We start from the raw sequence: 24,415 nt of genomic DNA on the forward strand, positions 1-24,415 counted from the left end.
GCAGTGGTTCTCAACCTTCTTAATGCTGCGACCCTTTAATACAGTTCCTCATTTTGTGGTGACCCCCAACCATAAAATTATTTTCGTTGCTACTTCATAACTGTAATTTTGCTACTGTTATGAATCGTAATGTAAATATCTGATATGCAGGATGTATTTTCATTGTTATAAATTGAACATAATTAAAGCATAGTGATTAATCACAAAAACAATATGTAATTATATATGTGTTTTCCGATGGTCTTAGGTGACCCCTGTGAAAGGGTCATTCGACCCCCAAAGGGGTTGCGACCCCCAGGTTGGCGACCCACAGGTTGAGAACCGCTGCTCTAGACCCTTCTCCGTGCCTCTCCCAACTGGGACCTGGTCTAAGCCACCTGCCTGAACTTGAGAAAATGGCATGGAAAATATATTGGCCCAGCCTTTCTTGGGATCCAATTAGAGGGAGACCATGTAGGTGATTGGGGACTGGGATGTTTGAAACAAATCGAATCCTTACATGAGGTGGGTGGTTGGCTGGCAGTGCAGGGCCAGGCTTTGTGGGTGCGGGGAGTGACCATTTCCCCCCAAGAGGGTTAGTTCTAGGGCTGCTTCTGCTGAAGCCAAGCACAGAGGAGTGAGGTTAGTTATTCTTTCAATCCACCAGGGGAGCTGGTGATCTGTTGGCAGATGCCCCGGGCCCCTCCGCTTCTTGCTATCTCTGGCCAGCATTTTGCTGAGGTGGCAGGCAGCCGCCAGGAGATGGGTTATCCTTCCATCTGTTCTTATCTTGTTATAAACTGGCTTCTTTGCCTGCTTTGCCAACTTCTGTCTCTGGCATCCTTTTGAGGGAGGCTTTTTGCCTCCACTTCGTAGGTGTAGGACTTGAGCTTCGTCAAGAGCATCTTAGCAGGTAAGTAATAGGATGAGAGACGAACCTGGCTGGATACCTTTCCTCTGACTAAGGGGAACTGTTGGCAAAAAAAAAAAAAAAAAAAAAAAAGCCTTTGACCCTGTCAGCTAAAAGGTTTGTTCCTGGACACCTGCATGTGCAGGTGACGTATGAGCCTCGCTTCATCACGGCCAGGTTCAGGTTCAGTTATTTGCATGTCCTTGCCTCCTTCAACAGGCCCGAGTCCTGGAGCTTGGGGACTTCAGAAATGGAAGTGGCCAGTGTGCAGCTGTCAGGAGAGAAAAAAGGGTCCAAGGTGGGCTCCTGGAGTGAAGAACTGGAAGGCAGGAGGGACCGAGAGATGAGGGTGGGAGCATCCTAGCCTGTGCAGGCCTGTCCCTGAGAACCCGAGTGAGGATGGGCGAGGGCCCTCCCCGTTGGTGAAATAGGCATGATTGCATGTCTTTTCTTTCCATTTTAAAATCTATTTGAAACATTTACACTGAGGTATATTTGTAGTACTTGCTTACCCCATCTTTTTTTTTTTTCAATTACAATTTATATTCAATATTATTTTGTGTTGGTTTCAGGTGTATAGTGGTTAGACAATCATATACTTTACAAAGTGTTTCCCCCAATATTTCCAGGATCCAGCTGGCCCCGTGCATAGTTTTTACAATATTATTGACTATATTGTGTCTCTTGCATGGAATGCATGTGAGGGCAACTGTGCTAGTGGACAGTGTCTGGCGCATAGCTTCTCACACACGTTGCTGCCTTGGTCTTGGCAAGTGACATCTCCTTTCTGATGCTCAGCTAGTGGGCCTTGAACATCAAGGCCAACCGGCTGTGTCAGGCAGGCCATCACTAAGGTTTTACTGTGACATGTAGGGGCCCAGTCAGAGATATATTTTCTCTGAGCTTCAGTTTCCTTATCTGCAAATCAGGAATTGATAGAACCAGCTCCATTGGGTCATGCCTGCACATGAGTGTGCTTGTGTGTGTGTGTGTGTGTGTGTGTGTGTGTAAAGAGAGATCATACATAAAAAGCTTAAGCACTTGGGTTTTTTTTATTTTCTTTTGTAATGAGTCACCTGATTTCTACTTCTTCACCTAGAAAATAGAAACATCCATACCTCTGACCTGTTTTCACTGGAGGTAGTGAAGCCCTTTGCGGAGAGGGTAAGGAAATGATACTGTAAATGAGGATAAACCCAGGCGACCATAAACAATGGTTTGAAGTCAGCAGCCTTGCACTTTTTATGGACCAGTTAGTCAATGCTCTTTGGGGCCCATACGCTAATGTCTGGGACTGACCATTCTTGGTATGGGAGCTTCGCTCAGTACTGCCTAGATGGGGTGGACAGACGGTGGGGGGACAGAGGTGGCCCCAGAGTTGGGATCCTGGGTACTTGTGCTGGCCTTGCTGCTCAGAAACAGGTGACACAGGGCTGGGCCTTGCCTTCCCTGCCGGCCAACCTATAGGATCAGGCCCCCGGCTGCTGTGATCTGGGGACTGGAGGCCACATCTGGGGTGGGAAGCTGCCTTTTCCACGGGAAACCTGTGAGAACTCAGGCTTCGGAACAATGGGGTCATGCTCAGCCGGCCCTAGCACACTTAGGATGTAGGGCCTGTGCGAAGGGGACATTTTATTGAGGTGTCAGAACCAGCGAAGATCCCATGGCGCCTGTTTCCTGCTTCAGGAAAAGGGGCTTTCTGCTCCATCCTGACTGAGCCAAGGGTGCCGGAAAGTTTAACGTGATCCTGGCAAAGAAACTGGATGTTCCCTCCAAAAAAGTGACGTTTTCTTACTAGGAGCCTCCAGAGTTTACCTCACTTTTGGGGGAGGGGGGCTTAAGGGGGGTTGTTGGGGGTGGTAAATGGTCTCAGCGGGGCTGTTGAGAGCAGGAGTGCTTTTGGGATGCTGGAGTTTGTCCTAATGTTTGCTGCATCTGTGGTCCTGGGGAGCCCTGGGAGGGGCAGCCTGTCTGGGAACAGTGATGACTGTTTGTTCTCAGGCATCGATGGAGGTGAGGCCTCAGGAAGCAGAGGAGATGGATGCTGAGCCTTCATGGGCCAGCGTGTGCTCGTGGGGAGGCCCAGCACAGCGGGGACAAAGCACAGCATTGCGGCTGGGAATCGGGGGTGGCCGGTCCCCTTAGACTCTGGGTCCACTTTACAGGTGGGTAGTCCATCCAGAGAAATGTCTTTGCTTTCAGGTTCCAGAGTAACTGCCCTCCCCCCACTCCCCTCCCCAATGAGCAGAGTGTACGGACTATAGGACACGTTTTTCCACGGACTTCCCCCTAGGCCTCTCCCCTACTTGGCTCCTAACCATCGGCCCAGGCCTGTTCCTGAACAAAGCCTGGCTGGGCTCCTGGTGCCAGTCAGGACGCAGGGAAACCTTGCTTAGAAAGCTGCTCCCCCGGAAAGAAGTACAGAGTGGACTGTAGTCCGGAATTGTTTCTCTTTGCTTTTTTGTGTAGGGGGAGGGGGACATTTGGCGTCTTTCAGGCCCCTCTGGCCGCCAGCCCCACATCTCTTCCTGGCTGTTGGGAGGGAGCAGGAGAGAGATTGGGGAGGGGGGGGGGCTGGCAGGCCTCCAGCTGGGGCCAGGAGAGCTGGCCCACAGGCCCTGGTTAAGTTGGCTGGAGAAGAGCCTGGGGAGGTTTCTAATTAGTGGACGGGTGTAGGTGTGTCAGCCTGTGTTCATTCAAGGAACTGAGCTCAGGGAGCCAGGAGGCTGGGGAGGGGAGGGTGCTGAGCCCAGGAAGGTCTTAGTAATTTGGGGAGGTGGGGTTGGAAATGAGGCAGGAGGAGCTTGCTCAGCGTGTCCATTTTGATAGGAGTGAGGAGAGGGGGACCTTCCAGCTGGAGGAATCTGAGTTGGATTGTGGGGGTGCAGTGAGCACAGGGGCAACCTCAAAGGGTAAACGGCAAAGCAATGATAATTAATTTTTTTTTTCTTAGACAAGTCCATTTCTACCAAAGTGTCTGTAGGTTTTGTTTTGTTTTGTTTTTTTCTTTTTCATTTCTGTTTTAGCCTCAGGAATCTCCCCACTTGACAGATAAAGAAATTATGTATGGCTGCATTCAGGTTCAAAGCCAAGGCAAGCACAGACCATCACATATGGAGCAGAATGGAGTCCAGGTCTCCAGCTTCTCATTCCAGGGCTCTGTTCCATCTGAGGCACACAGGCAAAGAAGCAGTGGATTATATACTGCTGCCTGGAAAAGCTCCCTTTCCCTGGGAGGTAGTAATTAAGGCATAACTTCTCAAAAATGTCCCTCTCTGCAGCTCCCCAGGATATTGCTTTTAGGTCTATTGTCTTGACTTCTGGGTGGAGGTGCCAAGTTGCCTCTGGTTGGTGACCTTGCTTTTTGAGTGCCCGAGGCCAAGATAAAATGCAAATGATAATTCCCTGGTGCCCTGCCTCAGCCACTGCCTGATAAGGCTGGGTAGTTTCTATAGCAACAGTGCCGCAGTGGAAGGGGGTGTGTCAGGCAGGATAAAGCTGGAAGGGGATGGAATGGGTTTACTGGAGGCTTTTGAGGATGGGTTCCTTCACTGGGAAGAGAGGTCCTGTGGAGATGGGGAGCGGGTGAGGTGATGGGGAACAGAGGAAATGAAGTGCTGGTTAAAAGGTCTGGTTGAAAGTCTGCCTTTAGGTGATGCCAAGTGACCAGATGCCATTCTGGTTGGTTAAGAGCTATGACGCGAAACAGCCTGGGTTTGGTTTTTGGCTCTGCCATTGCCTATGTGACTTTGTACCGTTGGCCTCAAACCATATGACTTTTTTTTTTTTTTCAAATGTGAGAGGGGATAGAAGTTATCGGCCTCATGCAATTGATAACACCAAGTTATGTCCACAAACCACTTAACACAAACTCGCTGTTAGAGGCTCAGATGTGGTCATGCAGGTTCTGATCCCTCCTTCCTTCCCCCTCTGGACTCCACACACAGAGCAGAAGGGGAATCCACATGCCTGGTTTTGGATGTTTTCTAATTGGCCAAGTTTATAAAGAAGAGATACTTAAGAATCCTGGTCCGCAGTGTGGCTTCTCCCACAGACGTGGCTTACTTGGGCGCTGCCTTTTGCCTGGAAAATCCAGAATGGAGTCAGTGGTGGAGGGTTTTCCAGTGGGCAGTCATGGCCTTCAATGCCACTGTCACTCGTTATGGTTCTACCAGTGGCTGACGGCTGGCCATGGCCCATGTATGCCCCAGAGGAGAGGAGTCTCACTTGGCTCTGCTGGTTGCCTCTGGTTCCGTTTGCTGCCTCGAGACCAGCTGAGCACAACCCAGGGAGACAGCTGATGTGATGCAGTCTTTTATCAGACAAAATCCATGAACTTGTGGTTGAAGAGAAAGGAAAGCATGGTGACCTATTTAAAGGTACTTATTTATATTCAAGACGCTTCTTGTGCTGGCTTAAGAGTGTGGCCAGACATCCTGGACATCTCTGCAGGTTTTTAGTTCCTTTTTGCATCCTCCGGGTTCAATTTGTCAGGCCTGGAGTATCTGACAGCAGCCTTATTGGGATGGAGAAGAGGCAGTTGGAAGGGGGAGGGTGGTAGCAGAGAGGTGAGTAGGAGCCAGTTTTTATTCCTCTATGAGAGCTGGTCTGCCAGGTCACACCATTGGAACTGAGCATAGGGACGATTGTTTGACTGGGTCCTGGGAGAGGGAAGTCTCTTTCCTCCCCAATCTCATGCTTCTGTTTGCTCTTTGCCTTTCTGTACTCCTAACCACTCCTGCTGCTCTGGGGCCTAGATGGTCAGGGAGGGGCCAGGAAAGTGAGCCATGGTGGTACTCTAGGTGGGAGAGTGGTACTCTAGCTAAGATGCTCTCTGGATAGTCAGCTTTCCTGATGTTGAAACATTGATTGAACACATACTAAGTGCAAATTCTGAGACTAACTGCACAAAAATGCAGCTGTCCTTGCACACGCCTTCTGATCCTGGAGGGCAGTAAGAAAAGCATTTGAAAAAGTTGAATACTATCTAAGAAGAAACCAAGTTAGTGGAGATGTACACAAAGCTAATGCAAGTAAACGGAAGTTCTTTTTGCCTTTTGACCCAGGCTCTTGGGAAGAGCCTGATGTGAAAAAAATGAGAGTCCTTTTTGGAGAATAAAGTCACAGAAGTAAGAGAAGCACATCTAATGGGCATCTGCTTCTTCAGTCTGGGAAGAGGAAAGCACATCCTCCTCCTTCCAAAAAAGGAAATTGAGCGCACAGAACTGCTCCCTTCCTGTACGCTTCTCTCTCTCTCTCTCTCTCTCTCTCTCTCTCTCTCTCTCTCTGGCTCCCTTCCTGTACTCTTTTCTCTCTCTCTCTCTCTCTCTCTCTCTCTCTCTCTCTCTGGAAGTTAAGTCCAAGTTTGTGTCTTCAAGAAGTTTCCATCCTTTGGAGGAGGAAGGAAAAGCATGGACCCACGGCTTTTTGTCAGTGCACTCAGGCTAGGGAGCTTGGAAGGGAGTTGAGTCCAAATACAAGAGTGCCTGGCCCTGGGAGGCCCCTCCTCAACTCAGTCAAGGGCCTTCAGACACTTGGAGTTCCTATTGTCCATCTTCCTTCTTCCTCCAAAGGTTCTTCCTAAACTGTACGGGAGGAAGAATGTGCAAATTGTCACTTGTTTTAATTCTTTCCCATGAAACTCTTGGGTGGCTTCTAACCTGGATCTCTCCTGTTTCAGTTTAAGGCTGTTTCCTCTCTTGTCCTCAAGGAACCAGAACAGGTGTCTCCCTTCCACTGGGCATGGCTGGCCCTTCGGCATCCACCTATTGAAAGACTTTTGGGTCCAGTTGCTAGTAGTTTTACAACTAAGGCTCTAATGAACATTGTTGTGCATGTGCCCTTGCACACATGTCTCAGAGGAGCAGAATTGCTGGGTCAGGCACATGCTCCCTGCTCCCATAGCCTCCGATCCAGGTTTGCACCAAAGCACACTCTATACCAGTGATGGCGAACCTATGACACGCGTGTCAGAGGTGACACGCGAACTCCTTTTTTTGGTTGATTTTTCTTTGTTAAATGGCATTTAAATATATAAAATAAATATCAAAAATATAAGTCTTTGTTTTACTATGGTTGCAAATATCAAAAAATTTCTATATGTGACACGGCACCAGAGTTAAGTTAGGGTTTTGCAAAATGCTGACACGCCGAGCTCAAAAGGTTCGCCATCACTGACCTAGCCCTGCAACTCCATTCCCTTCTTCGTCCCAACTTCCACGATCCACCCAACCCTAACTCCATCCCCATCGCCACTTCCGGCCTCATTCCCCACCTTCATCTTACCTCCATCTCTCACCCGGCCTCCCCTCCCCCCTCCCCTGGCAGGTCCACCTGTCCATCGCGCTCGCCCTGAGGGCAGCCAAGACCTTGTCCGGAGACACGGACTGCCACGTCTTCCCCTTCTCCCACTTCGGCAAGAGCTTCATCAAGCGCTGCCACCTGTCCTCAGACAGCTTCATCCAGGTGGCCTTGCAGCTGGCCCACTTCCGGGTCAGTGAGGTCCCCTGACCCCACCCCCTCTCAGGAACTCGGTTCCCTGGTCCCCCAAGACCTGCCACGGCAGCCCCTTTCATGACTCTTCTTGGCTATTGTGGGTCCACTATCTTTTTCCCCCCAGAGCTAGTTTTTTTTCTTCAATATTTTTATTTTTTTAATTTTTTAAATATTTTATTGATTTTTTATAGAGAAGAAGGGAGAGGGACAGAGAGTTAGAAACATCGATGAGAGAGATCACAGAGGAATGGGGCCCTGCAAAGCCAGAGTTTGATCTTGGTCTAGGCTGCTGTCTGAAATTCTGAGGCTGGAGTCTAGGCCGCCATTTTTAGATAGCTCTTCAGTGGATTTCTGATGAACAGCTATGTTTGGGAACCAGTCAGCTCGTCGAGCTCCCTGAATTTGTAGATGAGCACACTGAAGCCCACACATCTTAAATTCCTTGCTGGCATCACTCAGAGTCCAGACTAGGTAACATCACAAACAGAGCCAGCACCGTTCTTCCTATCATACTAGATCCATTGGCCAAGGCTTTGAGTTAGGATTATTATTCCCATTTTTCAGACGTGAGAAGTTAGAGCTCAGGAAAGTTACAGAGCCTGGCCAAAGTGATGGTTGGGTCCTAAGTGGCAAAGCCAGGACTGGATGGAATTCAGGGCTCTTGACTCCCAGAGTTCTTTGTCCAGTTGGGCTTATTAATGAATTATCCACTGCCATGGATGTTAATAGAGAAGTTTTCCAGGAGGGAGGGAGATTACAGTATTTATTCATTTGCCCAACATATGTTAAGGTTAAGTGCTTTTGGGGAGAAATCATCAAAGAAGGATGGAACCGGGAAGGCAGCCAGCATCCTCTTGGCCTGTTAGCTGGAATCCACTGGTGAAGGGCTATGCTATGACCTGTTGAAGGAGATAAACCCATTGGAGGGAACAGCAGATTCATGGCTGCATCGGAATCCACTGGTGAAGGGCTATGACCTGTTGAAGGAGGTAAACCCATTGGAGGGAACAGCAGATTCATGGCTGCATTAGATCATCTCTATGGTATCACCTGCTCTCAGATGTTCACATAACCATGAGACAGTCTAAGGAGAAAGTTGGAAGATGACTAGGTTTTTTCAGAAGAAAGACAAGAAAGGAGACACCTGTTGTGAAGATGTGTGATGGTTCTGGAAAAAGGTCTTTTCTCACCATGCCTCACACTTGAAGCAGGGAGTAGGGGTTGCTTGTAGACCCTAAGGTCTCCCATAGATCTGGAGTTGCCCACTGTCCAATGGAGCGCTAAGGTCAGAGCGTCACACTAGGAGAAAATGAGGTTTTCTGAGTGCAAGGATCTGCTGGACACAGGTTCTCATTCATTGAGTAAGGCCGTCAGTACTACCTTTTCTCACCACGCCTCACACTTGAAGCAGGGAGTAGGGGTTGCTTGTAGATCCTAAGGTCTCCCATAGATCTGGAGTTGCCCACTGTCCAATGGAGCGCTAAGGTCAGAGCGTCACACTAGGAGAAAATGAGGTTTTCTGAGTGCAAGGATCTGCTGGACACAGGTTCTCATTCATTGAGTAAGGCCGTCAGTACTATAAAACCAGGGTATGAAGTCTTCAAAGCTCTTTCTCCTGGAGCGTCAGCTCTCAACTCTCCCTCCTTGGCTGGCTTAGTGAGGCTGGGGCAGGGGTAGTGTGTGGACCCCTGCCAATAGCGAAGCCCCTCTGATGATGGCAGAGAGGTTGAGCATGCTCCTATAGACCCAGATGGTAGTCCTGGGTGTGCTATCTGTAAAATGGGACAACTTGTCCATCTCTTCCTATTCCACCAGCCTTTCTCATCTCCAGCTGTCCTCTAGGCGCCTAAGGTGGGAAGGTGTAGCCACACACCTGAAGCAGGATGGGACTTCTCCAGGCTCTGACAGCCCTCCCCAAACGAGACTGGGACTCTCTGCTCTGCCTCTGTGTCTCCCCCACTTCTCTCTGGAAAAGCTTGATCTTCCGTATATAATCGGTGTCGACTATTTCCTGGGAATCTGTGTAGAGAACAGCCAATGCTTACTAATCCCCAGGGGACAACCTCTGCACGGGCCTTGAGGGGGGTGTCCCTCTCCGTCATCTCCAAGCCCGAAGCCTTTTCCAGCTATGTGACTTGGCTCACTAAGAACTTTTTTTTGGAGTAACCTTTGCACTGTAGCCCACGGAGCTGCATACATAAGTGGTTACTTAATAAATATTATTCTGACCCTAATTCTCTTAGGCAGAAAAAATGCAACTTGATGTTTTTGTGTTGAGAGCAAATTCCATCTCTAGCTGGAGTTCTGCATCTGGAATGTTTTCCTGAGGACGGCTTCTGTCACCTGTGCGAGTGCATGGGAAGAACTTGGTGATGTGCGGTAACGGCCTTGTCTGACTGAGTGTGGGAGGCGGTGTGGGCACTCCCTCCCTCAGGGTGGCAGGGAGAGGGGATGGAAGCAGCTCAGAGCTAGCCTCAGTGCACTGTAAATGCACGCAGCATCTCGGAAGCCTCCTGGCCACCCACTGGAGATGGCTGCTGTTTGCATTTTACTGATGAGCGACAGAGGCACAGAGAGCTTAAGCAACTTACCTGGGGCTGCACAGCTAAGTGGTGAAACAGGGACTCAGGTGATTAGAGTTGGAAGTCTGAATTCTTGAACCTCTTTGGCTGGGGATAGTAACAGTCAAGGAATGAGGCTTTCCCAGCCCACAGTGCTTTCTGGTCTCCACCCAGTCAGTTAGTTTATTCCCCTTCCCAGGGCTTTATTTCAAATGTGGAGTGTCAGCATGTGCGGCAGCAAACCAGGCCCGTGCATGCCCTCATCTGATTGGCATGTTCGTTGGCAGGGGTGAGATCAATACAGGAATGGGAGGAAACATGCCTTTGAATCCAGGTGGCCTCTGTGCGGGTGGACAAGCTGATCTTCACCTCAGAGAGGTGGGGGCATCTCGGGACAGCTCCTCCGGGAAGAAGCCTGTCCGAGAGACCCCATCTTCTGTACCTGGATCCGAGCTTCCTTACTGACTTTTGTGGGCCTGAGACATTTTTGCCTTTGGGGGCCCCTTCCTCCATAAGAAATACTCTAAAATCATATTTTATAACTGTGTCTTATGGCTACAAACGTGTCAGTGTTGTATATGAAGACATTTGCTTGGAACTAAAAGCTTATTTTTCCTTCTGATTTTAAAAGATATCGAAACACTCGCTAGACCTCTGGGCACTGTGCCTGCTGTGCCTAATGAATGAGCCAGCCCTGCCTAGAGACTGCAGCACACACACTCATCCGGGTGCCTCTCTTCATCAAACTTGTTTCCAGGCTCACGGAGGGCCTGGCCTTGTCCTGAGCGCTGACCCCTAGGACTTGTCGTCTGAGGGATGCATCTTTGGCCCTGTCAGTGGTTCGAGCACCAGAGCTGGGCACACAATAGGAGCTTTTCTCTGTTGTTGACTGATGGGCAGTTTAAGAAAGTCGAAAGAGACTTAATGGATGTTCCTTGGACAAATGTCAGGATGTGATAAGGTGAAACGTCAAAGTTGAGCAGGTCATCGTTCCTGTTCTTGGGGCTCCTGGTGTAATGGGGAACAAATCAGGGTACTGAGGTATGACTGTAGCAGCCTCAGGGGACCAACAGGAGGGGCAAACAGGCAAAGGAAGAGTCACAGCAGGGGGTGTTGGCAACTGTAAGTTCTGGTAGTGATGATTCCAACTCCATGTTTTAAAATTTCACCCAATCCGTGCCCTTTCAGACCACAAATGATGAATTCCCTTATGGGTTAGTGACAGGTGACTCTGGGAGGTCTTTCTACTGGAGAATGATGGACCCCAGGAGGGATTCAAACCCCTTCCACGGTGAGGGCCTTGAAGACACAGTCATCCTTCTGTGCTCCACCTCCCAGGATGGAGGCAGAACAGAGCAGGCGTTTAAGGGAGGTGCTCATAGGGCCCACCTAAGAGTTGCTGTGAAGCGGAAATGGATCATCCATGAAGTCATTCAGCACAATTGCTTAGCTGTTAGTTCCCTTCGTCTCCCTTATTGTCAGAGCTCCAGACAGTCCCTGGAGGGCCCATCTCTCTGGAACTTCTTTGCTTCTCTGCAGATGATGACCACCCTGAGGTTGAGGACGGAACCATCGTGGGAGGTGGAGGCAGCGCCGGCCGGAAGGCCTTCACCTCGGGCATGAAGGAGATGGCTGTGCTTCGGGAGAAGGCCAACGACCAGCATCGCCAAATGGGCAAGGGTGGCAAGCACCCACCCGGCCCGGAGGACTCCAAGAAGCTCCGGCCCCCATCTCCCAGGGTCAGAGGGGGTCGGGTCTAATTGGAGGGGTGGGAGGACATGTAGAGGGAGTCTCACAGTGGGGAGGGCACCCCAATAAGATCCGTGTTCTGTGTTGTCAGCAGGCAAACAGGACTTCCCTGTTCTTCCCTTAACACATTGAGTGACTTTGAGGGCAAACAGCAGGTCAGCATCTCTTTTGAGGGGCCTTAGTGTCTTTGGCTGTGAAATGGACGGGGCCTATGCTTTCTTGAAATCCCTTCCTTCTGAAACCTCCACATCTCTGCATGGCTTTGGAACATAGGCAGGAACATGGATGCTAGAAGTGGCGATGGAGCCACCTGAGCTTGCTCACTCGTATTGCGATGTGCTCCCCTCCCTCAGCTTCACCTCCTCCTCTCTCCAGCCCAGCTCTGCCGTCTTGGGTCTTGGCCCCCGATGGTTTACGGAAAGGAATGGAGCTTGGGCCATTCCTACTGGGCTAGGGTAGATGGATCCAGAGATAACCACCTGAATTAAGTCTTTGCAAGTAGATTCCATCTTGACCCCTGAGAGCCACTGATGCAGATGGAGGAGAGGAGTGAAAGCTCACAGCCATGCGACTTTCTTTCAGGGGTGGATGGGGCACACGATATGGTAGTGAGCTCACTGGGCCGGGGGCCAGAAGTCCCTCGTTACACCAACTACCCATGTGGCCTTGGGGAAGTCTCTTCCCATGCATGAGCTTCTTTCTGGGGTCGCTCCCAGGGCCATCTCTAAGCCTCCTCTGTGCCCACTTGCACCCACAGACCCCCTGCCAGCAGGAACTGGACCAAGTCCTGGAGCGTATTTCCACCATGCGCCTTCCGGATGAGCGGGGCCCTCTGGAGCACCTCTATTCCCTGCACATCCCCAACTGTGACAAGAACGGCCTGTACAACCTCAAACAGGTGAGAAAGGATCTCCCCAAGCCTCTGATGTGCCTCGGTCCTGCCCCACGCACCTGGAACCCTCTGAGGTCTGAGAGCTGAGCTCCCGAGAGCCAGGCCTCCCTCCCTGGCCTCCAGCCTGGCAGAGGCTGATTCCACTTACCAGCTACCCGCCAGCAGCGCTCGGTGTCCAGGTTGGGAGGGAGCCTCTTGGAGAAGAGAGGTGGCTTGCACAGTGCTTCTCAGCCTTGATTGAGCATTCCTTACCTGGTGGTCATTCCCAGGCAGACACCCAGAGACCGCCATTCAGAAGGTTGGGTGGGGACCAAGAGTTTGCATTTCTAGCAAGGTGCTAGGGCCTGCTGATGGCGCATAGACCACACTTCCAGAATCGTCGATTTAAACCGCTGACCAAGTAGCCTCTCTGATTGTTAAGGATCTCAGGGATGGAGGATCAGGATTGAGAAACGCCACTCAAAATATTTCTAAAAACCAGGAATTAGAGAACATTGGGCAAGTGTAAGTGAACCACCGGAAACCTTCTCCTCGCCTCCCGCTTCGTTCCGGTGGCTTCTGATCACCCATGTGCACAGCATTTCCCCTGGACATTGTCATTGTTGTTCACATAGCACATAGAGTCTGTAGTGATGACTGTTAGTGGCTGTTCAATATTTGTCACTTGCCTTTTTTCCAGTCCACTCCTTTCCTCCTCCAACTCATCGCCTGGATGGGGAGAACCAGCACATAGATGTGCCTTTCACTCCAGAGAGAAGGCATGGGAGGGGTGGTTGGGAGAAAGGGGTGAGGAGTGTGGACATCCTGTTTTCAAGCAGTGGCAGCTTTGAGCCCTGGCTGCACACCCAGACCTGCTGGGCAGCTTTAAAAACACCGGTGCCTGGGCCACACCTCCAGAGTTTCAGATTTTGTGAGTCTGGGTAGTTGCTGGGCACTGGGATTTTCAAAAGGTCCCCTGGTGATCCTAGTGGGCAGTCAGGACTGAGGGTGAGGTGGATGTGCAGAGCCAGGAGATGGGGTGCGGGGTTCTGCTGATCCTGAGTGGGGGTGTCTCACTTCCCCACCTCCTTCACAGGGCAGGCACCTTGCCCCTCTCAGTGTCACTAGCGTTTACCGCTATTTGTGCAGGTGCCCTCTGAACGTAAGCCAGCCACCTCATGGGGAGCTCAAGAAGAAATAGTGATTTCCTCTAAGCAAACAAACACACAGGCAGTGTGGGTAACTAAAAGGGTTTGTAAGAGTCATTCATTTATGGCTAGAGCAGGGACCCCAGGGAGAATGCTAGGGTGGGTATGTCAGCGATGGCTCTTACTAGCTGTGCGGTGTTGGGCAAGTTCCTTCCCCCGCCTGTGCCCCTGTATCATCATCTATACAGTGGCTAGCGTTTACCGCTATTTGTGCAGGTGCCCTCTGAATGTAAGCCAGCTACCTCATGGGGAGCTCAAGAAGAAATAGTGATCTCTTCTAAGCAAACAGACACACAGGCAGTGTGGGTAACTAAAAGGGTTTGTAAGAGTCATTCGTTTATGGCTAGAGCAGGGACCCCAGGGAGAATGCTAGGGTGGGTATGTCAGCGATGGCTCTTACTAGCTGTGCGGTGTTGGGCAAGTTCCTTACCCCGCCTGTGCCCCTGTATCATCATCTATACAGTGGTGACATACAGAGCACTCACACGGTGGCTGTGAGAACTACATGAATATACGTGTTAGATATAAATTGTAACGAGCAGCATATAGATTGCTGACATGGTGCCTGGCGCCTGGGAACACCTGTGCTACTGTTGCCTTTGACCATTTACAAGCATCTTCATCTCACACTGATTAAACTCCATACTGGACCCCCAAGGAAGGACCTCCCTGCCGCTGGGGGCTGAGTCCTTTCACCACTGAGTGTCCCCAGCAGCCTTGCACATCCAGTGCAGTGCCAGGGCCAGCAGCTTTAGTGTTAGCTGTGCCCAACGTGAGGCTCACCCCTGCCCCCCTGAACAGGAAGCTGCATTTTAGCAAGTTCCCCTGGCGCACAGTGAAGCGGAGACACACCACCCTGCAGCCCGGCTCAGCGCACAGGCTTGAGCGACATAATGAAAGCTGGCAGCTGCAGGGTGTCCTCCATGGCCTCTTCTCTCTCTTCAGTGCAAGATGGCTGTGAATGGGCAGCGTGGGGAGTGCTGGTGCGTGAACCCCAACACCGGGAAGCTGCTTCAGGGATCCCCTACAGTCCGTGGGGACCCGGAGTGTCATCGCTACTACAATGAACGGATGCAGTAAACCAGCCGGTGCCTGGCACCCCCTGCCCTCTCTCCGAACACAGGCAGAGAGAATGCTTGGGTGGTGGGTGGGGGAAGGCTTCCCAGGAGTTTAACACATGTATTTATACTGGGAAAGAGACCAGCACCGAGCCTGACACACCCGCTGCCTTGCCCCTCCCAGTAGGAGAGGCTGCAGCCCCTTCTCAAGTCCCTGCTGGGAGGAAGGGGTGCTGCAGAGGCAGAGCTGGGGTCCAGGTTTGGGAGGGGGAAGAAGAAATTTTTATTTTTGAACCCCTGAGTCTCTTTTACTTAAGAATAAAGAAAGGAAAAATAAATTGTGTGTCTTTTGCCTGAGTCTTTGGGGCCCCCGACTTCTGGGGAAGTGGGGAAGGCCCAGCTCGGTTTCCCATCATGAAACTGAAAGGAGAAGGAAGGGGCAGGAGGAAGGCAGATCTCCCTCCAATGGTCTCGGCCTGTGGGAATTCAAGGTGTGGAGCCCTCACTTGTAACCCCAGGACCCAGTGTCTGCCTGGACCCCCAGCTGAGTCCCTGGCCCCCCACCTCCCCTGGGGTGGGCACTGGGGGAGGAGAGGCGGAGCAGGCGTCTGTCTTCCTCACGCACATTCAGATGACACACCAAAGAGAGAAACACTGGAACTGGGGGCCTCTGGCCCCTCACATGAGAGCTCCCTTTTGTGAGGGGAGATGTCCGTTCAGCCCCCAGGGACGGAGTGGGCTGCTGTGGGCCAGTGCATTCACAGATGCGCTGCCTCCGAATCCAGGCCCGTGTCACTGGACCCAGAACAGCAAATATTAAAGAGCCCAGAAGACCGAGGCACCCCCTTTCTGAAGCAGAATTCCATGCAGGAGCTCTACACACTTTGTTCTATTGGGCTCAACCCCTGGGTAATTACAGGGGCCTGCTGACTGCAGTGGGCCATGGGGGAAGGCAGACACTGCCCAACCCTCCTCCCTCCCCCAGCACGTGGTACAGAGCCCATTTCCATGTGACCCCTCTTCTGGGTCAGGGTTTGAGTCCTTCCTGCCACAGGAGGTGACGGGCAGCTCCGGAGAGGCAGAGGACACCCGGGCCTTACCTGGGTGAGATGAGAAGAAGAAAACCAGGTCCCCCAAAGCGACACATCCCTGCCCACCTTTGGTCTCTTAGCTAGTGGCTGGCCACCCGGGAAGTACATTCATTCAATTAATCTTCATGAATCCACAAATGAGGTGCTATTACTAGCTCCACTTTATAGGTGAGGAAAAGGTCCCGAGCGGTGTCCAAACTCCAGCCCCAGACCTGGAAGTCCCTGACTCGAGAGTGTGCATGCTGCTCAGCCTGGAGTTAAACAGCCCCCTGTGGGATAATTGGGGGGCCTGCAGTGCTTTGGGCCCCTGGTTGGATCTTGGGGTCTGGTTTTCTTTTATCCACTGCTGGGTGCTGGCCACCCCTCTCCTGTCCCCTTAGCTACAGTCAGCAGCTCCTGGCTGCTGTCTTGGGGTTGGGCACCCCTTGTTGGCTCTCTGGGGAAGTGCAGCGCTTAACTTTGACTAACATTTGAATGACAGGGTGCCTCACATCAAAGATTTTGATCTGATTGGTCTGAAGTGAAGCCCAGGCAGGTGTTTTATTTTTTAAAGGTTTCCTGGATGACTCTAATGCATAGCCAGGGATGAGGCAAGAAAAATGCTGGCGTCAGGAGGCCTGGGTTTGAATCCAGTCGCATTGCTTATTATGCCACTGCTCCAGAGCTATGTCACTTGCCTTCTCTGAGCCTCAGTTTTCTTCATCTCTCTAATGGGGACGATTTCCACCTCAAATAACAGGGTGGAATCAATGTGAGATGGCAGATGTGAACGTGCTTTGAAAACTATAGAACTGTATGAAACGGGAGGGATATCATGGGATTATTGCTGGGGTCAGCCCTCGTGCCCCATGGTTGCCAGCTTGCTTGGGTCATTTCTGGAACACTTTTGTGAAATGCTCCTGAGGATGCCACAGTCTTCTGCCCAGTTCCATGTCACTTGCCACAGTTTCCTTGTTTGTGCTCTAAGCCCTCTGAAGGGGTGGATTTAGGGGTGGGGTGGGCTGTGGGTAGGGGTGAGCAGCACCACCACTGTGGCTGTAGCTACCAGAACCACACTGATGTATAAATGACCTAGAAACCTTTGCGGAGGGAAGGCACAATTGCACCCATGTATGAAGATGGTTGGCTGGGCAGGGATCTTGGAGATGTCAAGCTATTGCTCACCTTCCAGAACCAGCCTCCTTAAAGTTTAAAAACTTGGCAGTTGAGAGACACTGGGGTTATACTGTCACCGTGTGGTAGAACAGGAAACTGCAGCTGACTTTACAGGGCCTCCAAGTGTATTTTGCTTAAGAGGTGGTCCCAGGAGTCCACAATGAGTTAACTGGGAATGCTTGTTACACTTGGGGGATTACAGAACTTATTCCAGAGCTAGAACCTTAGGAGGGGATCTGGCAATAAGCATTAAAACATGCCTCTTGGGCTAGTCTAATTTGTAGAATCACCTGATTTCTAGGTGACCTGTTTGTAGAATTCAGGGTAAAATGAAAACACAGAGCCCCTGCTTCAGAAATTATTAAGAATTTCAAGACAGCAGCAGCAGAGCATTAAGCCAAGCACAGGGCCCTGTGTGACTACATAGGTTACATGCCCACAAAGCAGGCCCTGAGCTTGTGCCTCTGAATTTGGAGAATCACCCTGCCGTGACCACATCTGCCAGGTGTGTCTTGAATACTAGCTAGCTGTGATGTGGTAGTTGAGAGCAAGGGCTTGGAGGGGAGACAGCCGTTGAGCAGAATTTGGACTCTCCTACTTATGGCTTATGTGACTGTGGACACCCTTCTGACCTCTGGACTTCATTTATTTCATCGTTAAGTAAGCTTACAGGATGCGCTCAATTTGGGCATGTTGAATTCAAGCTGCCTGGGGGATTTTGGGTGGAGAAGACACCCTTGACTTTCCTGCATCCTCATCTCAACATCCAATTCATGAACAAGTCCCATTGATTCTAGCTCCAAGACATTGTTCATATCCACCCTCATCTCGCCCCCTCCTCTGTCACCTGTTGAGGAAGAGAGGGGATGGTTGATGGAGGAGGTGGAGGAGCAGCAGGCAGGGGCGGGGAGCAAAGGAAGGGGGCTGTCCTTGGAAACAGGGGGACTGGTTGGGGAGGGAGGAAGCGCATCATGGTGCTTTTGTGGCTAACTCTGTAGGATTTGAGATGGGAAGATGAGGATGGTCTCATAAGTGGTGTTGGTTTTCTCTGACAGGGAGAAGGCAGTATGGGGAGAAGCGTGCCAGAGTGCTTACACCTGAGGGGAACGTGGGAGGGAGACAACTCAGGTAGGAGTCCCTAATAGTTCCCCAGGCAGGACTGGAAGCTCACAGGATGGTGGGACTTTCTCCCTCAGGGCTCAGCAGGGCTGTGCAGGAGTGATGAGATTGCCTGGTGAGGTTTCTCCAGGGCAGCCGAAACCCCCCATAAGTGGAAGCTGTCAGTGGAACCACAGGCTCCAGGGTCCTCAGAGAAGGAAGCAGAGCCAGATGGTCGATGGATCAAACAAACAAATAAACAAACAAACAAAACCACAGACCAGAGATTCCATTGTCCCTTAAGTAAAATGCTAACACTGCCTCCTTGCCCCCCACCACCCATTCCTCTCACCGTAATAGTAGAGTATGATTGGAATGGGAGGGTGGGCTTTTCAGATTTTCCATGTGGAACACTTTAGGTGTCGAGGCTCAGAGTGTGGTTTCAGTGGATGGAGGGGAGACCTGGTAGAGTTGAGGAGTGAAATAGAACCATGTTTCTAGAAATGTTCTATTATAGACACGAGACTCCAGCCCAATCTTACTGGATCATAGGACCCCAGGTGGATGTGTGATCACTAAGGTGCTGTGTGGGTTGTCCAGGGTGGGGGTGGGAGAAGGGGTGGCAGCTGGGAGCCAGAACTCTAGGAGTTCCTAGATGAGGGTGTAAGGGGAGGGAAGTGGGTGGGGGCGGACACAGCAATTGAAGAAGAGTCCTGCCCACGCCTCCTTCAGGCAGAATGTGGGTGACAGCAGGGTGAGCAGCTGCTGGTGAAGAGGCCAGGAGACAGTCCCAGGGCAAGTCCTGTGGGGTGACCCAGGCCTTCCTGCACCCTACTCTTCCTGTCACCCCATGGGTCAACACCCATGCAAAGGAAAGTGGGCCAGGCACCAGCTCCTCTCTGCCTCCCAGCCCAGCTTTCACACTCTCACCTTTGCCTTCACTGCTGGGCCTTGGCTGAAGACTGCACGTTTGCAAAGCTGTGTGTGGGTGGAGAGGTCTCAGGGACACAGCGACCCTTGGGAAGGTGTGGGCCCAATGACCAGCAAACCCCCTGGTCGGGCAGGGGCACTCCCAGTTAGTTCACTTGACTTGTGATTCGCAAGGGGCAGAGCACAGGGTTCAGGTGGAGTGGAGAGGCCCCTGTAGGGGGCGGTCAGGGACACCCACAGAAGTGTGCTGCTATGGGCTCCACAAAGGAAGAGGGCACCTGGGGCTGGGAGAAGAGCCGAGAGGAGAGGGGTCTAGGGGGAACTGCAGCAGGACAGGTGGAAACGATGCTCTTTAAACCCCTGAGAGGCTGAAATCAGTCACCAGCCATTTCATAGCTTCTCTCTCCACTGGGCAGAAACAGCAGTGGGCTGGGTAGGAGCAGGAGGTGGGATTTGCCTTGGCCAGAAGTTCCCAGGAGTAAGTGACTAAGGAACATTCGAGAAATGCCTCCCTTAAAATCCTCTCCAAAGAGAAGAGACTCATCATTTGCTTAAGGATAGATTAAGGTCACTTTATTTAATAGCAGGGGCTGAGATTAAATAATAAGAATATCATAGTAATAGCAGTAGCTGAACATGCATTGATATTTGGTATGCATGAACTCATTGAGACAGATTTGAAGGGATGGAGAAGGGGGCCCCCAAGTTCTAGATGGGCCTGGGGTCCCCTGGGCCCTGCCTCTGCCTGGTCGTTTGTCCTTCCCTCTGGATGTGGCCCGAGGAGAGTCCTGGGACCCGGAGGAAGCTGACGCAGGCTAACTGAATGCATCACTTTATTAAATAAATGCTTCGTCACGACAAACGACAAAGATCAGGAGTAACATAAATTATAAGATGAATAAATAGTATACAGCAATCTTCACCTTTTTAAGAAAACGTGAGATCCTCTGTTGTTGTTTTTTTTTTCTCATTTTTATTTCCTTAGGTACAAAATGCTAAACAGGAGGCGAGTTCTTCCACATTCAGGCAAATTATTTTTCCTGCAATTTTTTTTTCACCACGAACTGGTTTTGTTTGTTGGTTTGTTTATTCATCCTTTTCACCAGTAAAGATTATGAGCATTTGTTTTCTTAAAAAAAAGTTGAAGACAAAAAATAGGAGAAAATAGAGCTATGGTATGTATGTATGTATGTATCTATGTATGTATGTAAAACTATCAAGAACTACAGTAATATGTGCTGTGGTTACTGCTGTCTAAAAAACAAAACAAAACCAAAAACCAAAAACACAAACCGGTAGGCAACTCGGAATCTGAAGGATCTTGTCTGACAACTGTCTATCCGTGTGGGCTACTGTGTGACGGCGCTGGTGGCGGCAGGTGGGACTCAGGCTGGTGTCCGGGGACCAGAGGAGTGGAGTGAACTCGTCCTCCCACCTCCCCTTCCCCATTCAGAAGGAGCTGAAGAGAGGAGGCCAGAGTCTGTGGAGATGGCTAAGCCATGTACTCCACTAGGAAACCAAGGAAGTATGTTCCAAAAAAGACACAAAAACCTAAGAGAAAAACAAAGTGGAGAAAAGTGCAAAATACGTCTTGCACTTTAGTGGTTTCAAAAATAAAGACAGTACAACGCCCAGGTTGCTGGCAGGTCAAACCTTGTTCCCTTAGTCCCACCACTTCTTAAAATGTAGCCTCCTTTATCTTGGAAGCCACAAAAGTCCTCTCTGAGAGCAGAGGGTCCTGCCTCTCCTTGGCCCACTCCTCTCTGAACCCCCATGCTGAGCTGGAGCCCTCTGGGGGCTGAGCCCATGGACAGGGAGATCATTGCCTCCTCGTGAGGGGGCCTGGCGGTTGCCATGGCAGCTGGGTGGCTGCTAGAGAGTTAGGTGGTGGAAGAAGGGAGCACGTGGTGTACATGGCCCACCTCTCCCAGACCCCAGAGGAGGCTGACCCTGCAGGGGTACAGTGGAGACCACCAAAGTGGTTATGGGGATATGGGCGAGGGGAGAAGCGGTGGGACCCCACAGCCTCCGGGTCTCCCTTCCTCCCCGGGTGAAGGTTGAAGTCTCCGGGCCTGTCCAGGCCTGGCTGTCTGAGAAACTTCCTCCCCAGATGCCCTGCCTTGCCAGGGTGGGGAGGGCTCTGGGGGAAAAAGGATCAGTCCTGGCTAGGCCTCCCTCCATCACTGGGACATCAGGTATGGTCTACACTGCTGGAGTGAGGCAGGAGTCAAAAGGGAGCTGGGATGAGACCTCCTGTTGGGGAAGGTCAACACTTAGACTTGAGGCCATTGAGAAGCTGGAGCTTCAGGCTGCCAGGAGAGCAGTCAGAGGCCAGTAGGCAGCCTGGGATCAAGGAGAAGCCTGCGGCGGGCAGCGCTCCACACCTGCCTCCCCTCCCACATGCAGGGGGACTGCTCTATCATTCCCAGTGATTTTCTCCCGTGGTCTCTCCTTACTGGGCTCAGGCCGGACCTCCCCTGGGAGAGGCTAAGTTCCATCCATCAAGAAGGTCCAGGGTCCTCTAGGGATTGACCAGCTGACTAGGATCACTCCCTGCAAACACTGGGGACTCACAGGTGTGTAGTCGTCATGAATGTTAGAGACCTGAAGAGACTGGTGGAGTTGAGCCAGGCCATCGTCCCCACCTTGGGCTGACAGCAAAGAGCTGATGTCAGGAGCCCATTCAAAGTCCAGTAAACAGTGGTGGGGGGCGGTGCAAGGGGAGAGCCCCTCTCAGGAACCAGGTCCAGGCCTAGGGAGGGGTGGGAGTATGGGCATGCAGTTCCTGGCTCAGTCTTTTCTTAGGGGGAATGGCACCCCAGTATCCACTTGGCAGAACCCAGTTAGATGACTGCTCAAGATCCAAAGGAAGGATGGGCAGAAAGAAGAGGGAGGTGGGGAAAGTTCAGGATACTGGCCTAAGGCATAGAAATGTGAATTGGGGGTTTGGGGACAGTGGCACAGGGAGATGGGGTACGCTGACACAGCAGGTCAAGTAAGTCCTTGCGGCTGCCATTCCCGTCAGGCCCTTCGTCCTATGAAGATCGACCATCTCTCCCACCTCCAGCCAACTGTCCTGTCCAGGGGAGCAGGAGACATCCCCCACGTGGCACAGCTGCAAGTTTTCCGCTAGCTGGACCAGATTGGCTTCTTTGCTGTCCCTCTTCATTGCCCCACGTTCGATGTTGGAGTGTCTCCACGGTGTCATGCCATCGGGAAAGAGTGGAGAGGGCTGTGCTCACAGTGAGAAAGGGTGTCCTTGCCATTGTCCAAGCCCCCTTTCCTGGCAGGCTAGCTCCAGCCTCAGGGGACAGCCCCCAGACCACCCACTTGTTGGGGAAGTCAGTGGAGAATGGGAGTGTCCTCGGTTCAGAATGTGTCTGCCAAGCGACAGCACCCCAAGCATTCATTCCCTGGCTGTCCTAGGCCTTTTTCTTCCATCCTCACCCCAGGGAGGGAAGCTGAACTGGCCAGAGTGAATGAAAACCCTCTGGCCTCAGTGCCTCACTGCTGGGTGAAGATGGGCATCTGAGCACAAAGTCTTGTCCCTTCAAAACATGGCCAGTCTCTACTGCTCCTTGCTGTGGTCTAGCTGCTACGTCTAGAACCCTAAGGTTACCCACCCTCCCTGGCTCTAAGGCTGAGAGCTCATTTCTCATTTGTAACCTGTACCCCATCTTCCTCTCTCCTTCCTCTTGAATCCCAGAGGGCTTATCGGGTGGGGAGCCAAGGAAGTTTCTCTGGCTTTGTCTCCTTTTCAGTTGCTTTGTTTCAAAGCTAGAATGGGGCCATCAGCCCCTTTCCCTTCACTCGACCTATCTGGCCTGAACAATCACTTTACAAGCTTCCTTGTATTGAAACGTGTTCACCTCTACCTCCCTCTTTGCCATCTCTCATTTCCATCTCTCTCCCTCTCTGCCAGTGTGAAGAGTGAGAGAGGCTTTCAAAATGCAGGCTCCGCCCAGATGAAATGGAAAGGCCTGGTGGGACCAGTAGGTCAAACTTGGGCCTGTTGGGCTCGCTCAGTGTGCGGTTGGAGATGGTTACTTCTGGAGGGCCTGAGGAGCGTGGTGGGTGCACACAGAGAGCTCTCATCCACCTGGCTGGGTGGTACGTGTGAAGACGTGTGCACGTGGGAAATCATGAAAAAAATCCAACACTGTGTCCCACAAAAGGTTGAGTTTGCTGCTCATGGGAGGCAGGCAAGACTGGTGTTATGGGTCGTGTTAGAAGAATATGAGTTGTCTTGGTTTTCCCAGAATGAGGAAGCTCCTCAATGCCCCCATAGAAACTACGTTGAAAAGTTAATAATGCAAATTTTTGAAAGAAAGGAAGGAAGGAAAAAAAAAACAAGAAAGAAAGTAGATTTATATGCCTATATGTGACTACATGGAGCCTTGTAGATAAATACAAGCCCACTTTTTTTTTTTTTCAGCCTATCCTCCCCCACAGAGACTGTGCCAGTTGTGAATCAAATTCATTGAGGGGCTGAAACCACATGCTTCAGCTCGGAGTTCTGGTCAACTGGGAGGAACAAGTCTTCCCACTGTTGAGTGTGTATTAATTTCCAAAAGTTTGCACAGGGAAATGTGCACACATATGTAATACTTATGTATCTGCTTAGGAAAAATCTATCTATCTAATATCACTCGGTTGTTAATTTGTTTTGTTTTGAGGGGAGTGGAATGCCTTTTAGCTTTTATAAATTTGGGGGGAGAGAACATCTAGGGGGGCCAGTAGAGGAAGGAGGGTTCGAGCCGCCCACATTGCTGGTTGCAGGAGGAGCTGGACCCGGGAGAGGAGCTGACACCTTTTGTCTTTGCCTTGCTCCCTCTGTGACCAACCAAACTGGGAAGGCTCCAAGTGTGTCATCAAATACTTCTTCTTGGGCCCAAACTCTAGCGCCCAAACGTCTCCCCAGCTTGGGCCAGGGTTGCACACGAAAGGTGGGACCAGCCGTGAGGCCTGGGATCTTTCCTTCCTGCCCACATTCTCCCTTCCTTTCCTAACTCTGTTCAACTTTCCCTCTCTTGCACACATATGCCTTCTTCCCTTCTCTTCCTCTTGTTCTTCCTCTCTTCCCTTCCCTATTCATTCAACTTGCCTCAAAAAGAAAACCATTTAAAAGAGGGGGGGGAATCTCCTTAACTTTTTTCATCTCCATTGTTGCCGTTTTCAAAGTTGAGACCTTGCTAGAGATTCTGAGGTCCTCAGTTTCCTCAATTAGATAGATATATGTATGTTTTCCCCTTAAATGAGATGAAATGAGTGGCGTCCTGGGGTGGAGGGAGGCACTGGCTGGAGTTGGGG

The 24,415-nt window shown here is 51.1% G+C and overlaps 1 protein-coding gene across 1 annotated transcript in view; it reads left to right on the forward strand.

Moving 5' to 3' along the window:
* The window catches only part of IGFBP2 (insulin-like growth factor binding protein 2, 36kDa), a gene marked incomplete at its 5' end in the record, with an annotated part of 19,203 nt that extends 4,234 nt beyond the window's left edge, over positions 1 to 14,969 (forward strand). Inside the window, 3 exons of the mRNA XM_005883526.1 lie at positions 11,485 to 11,684; positions 12,452 to 12,592; positions 14,719 to 14,969. Of these exons, the coding sequence (XP_005883588.1) occupies positions 11,485 to 11,684; positions 12,452 to 12,592; positions 14,719 to 14,853 (476 nt within the window). The remainder of the gene's footprint in view (positions 1 to 11,484; positions 11,685 to 12,451; positions 12,593 to 14,718) is intronic.
* Between the last annotated feature and the right edge of the window lie 9,446 nt (positions 14,970 to 24,415).

The sequence above is a fragment of the Myotis brandtii genome, unplaced genomic scaffold (assembly GCF_000412655.1).
Source record: "Myotis brandtii unplaced genomic scaffold, ASM41265v1 scaffold79, whole genome shotgun sequence".
In the NCBI taxonomy this organism is placed as follows: Eukaryota; Metazoa; Chordata; class Mammalia; order Chiroptera; family Vespertilionidae; genus Myotis; species Myotis brandtii.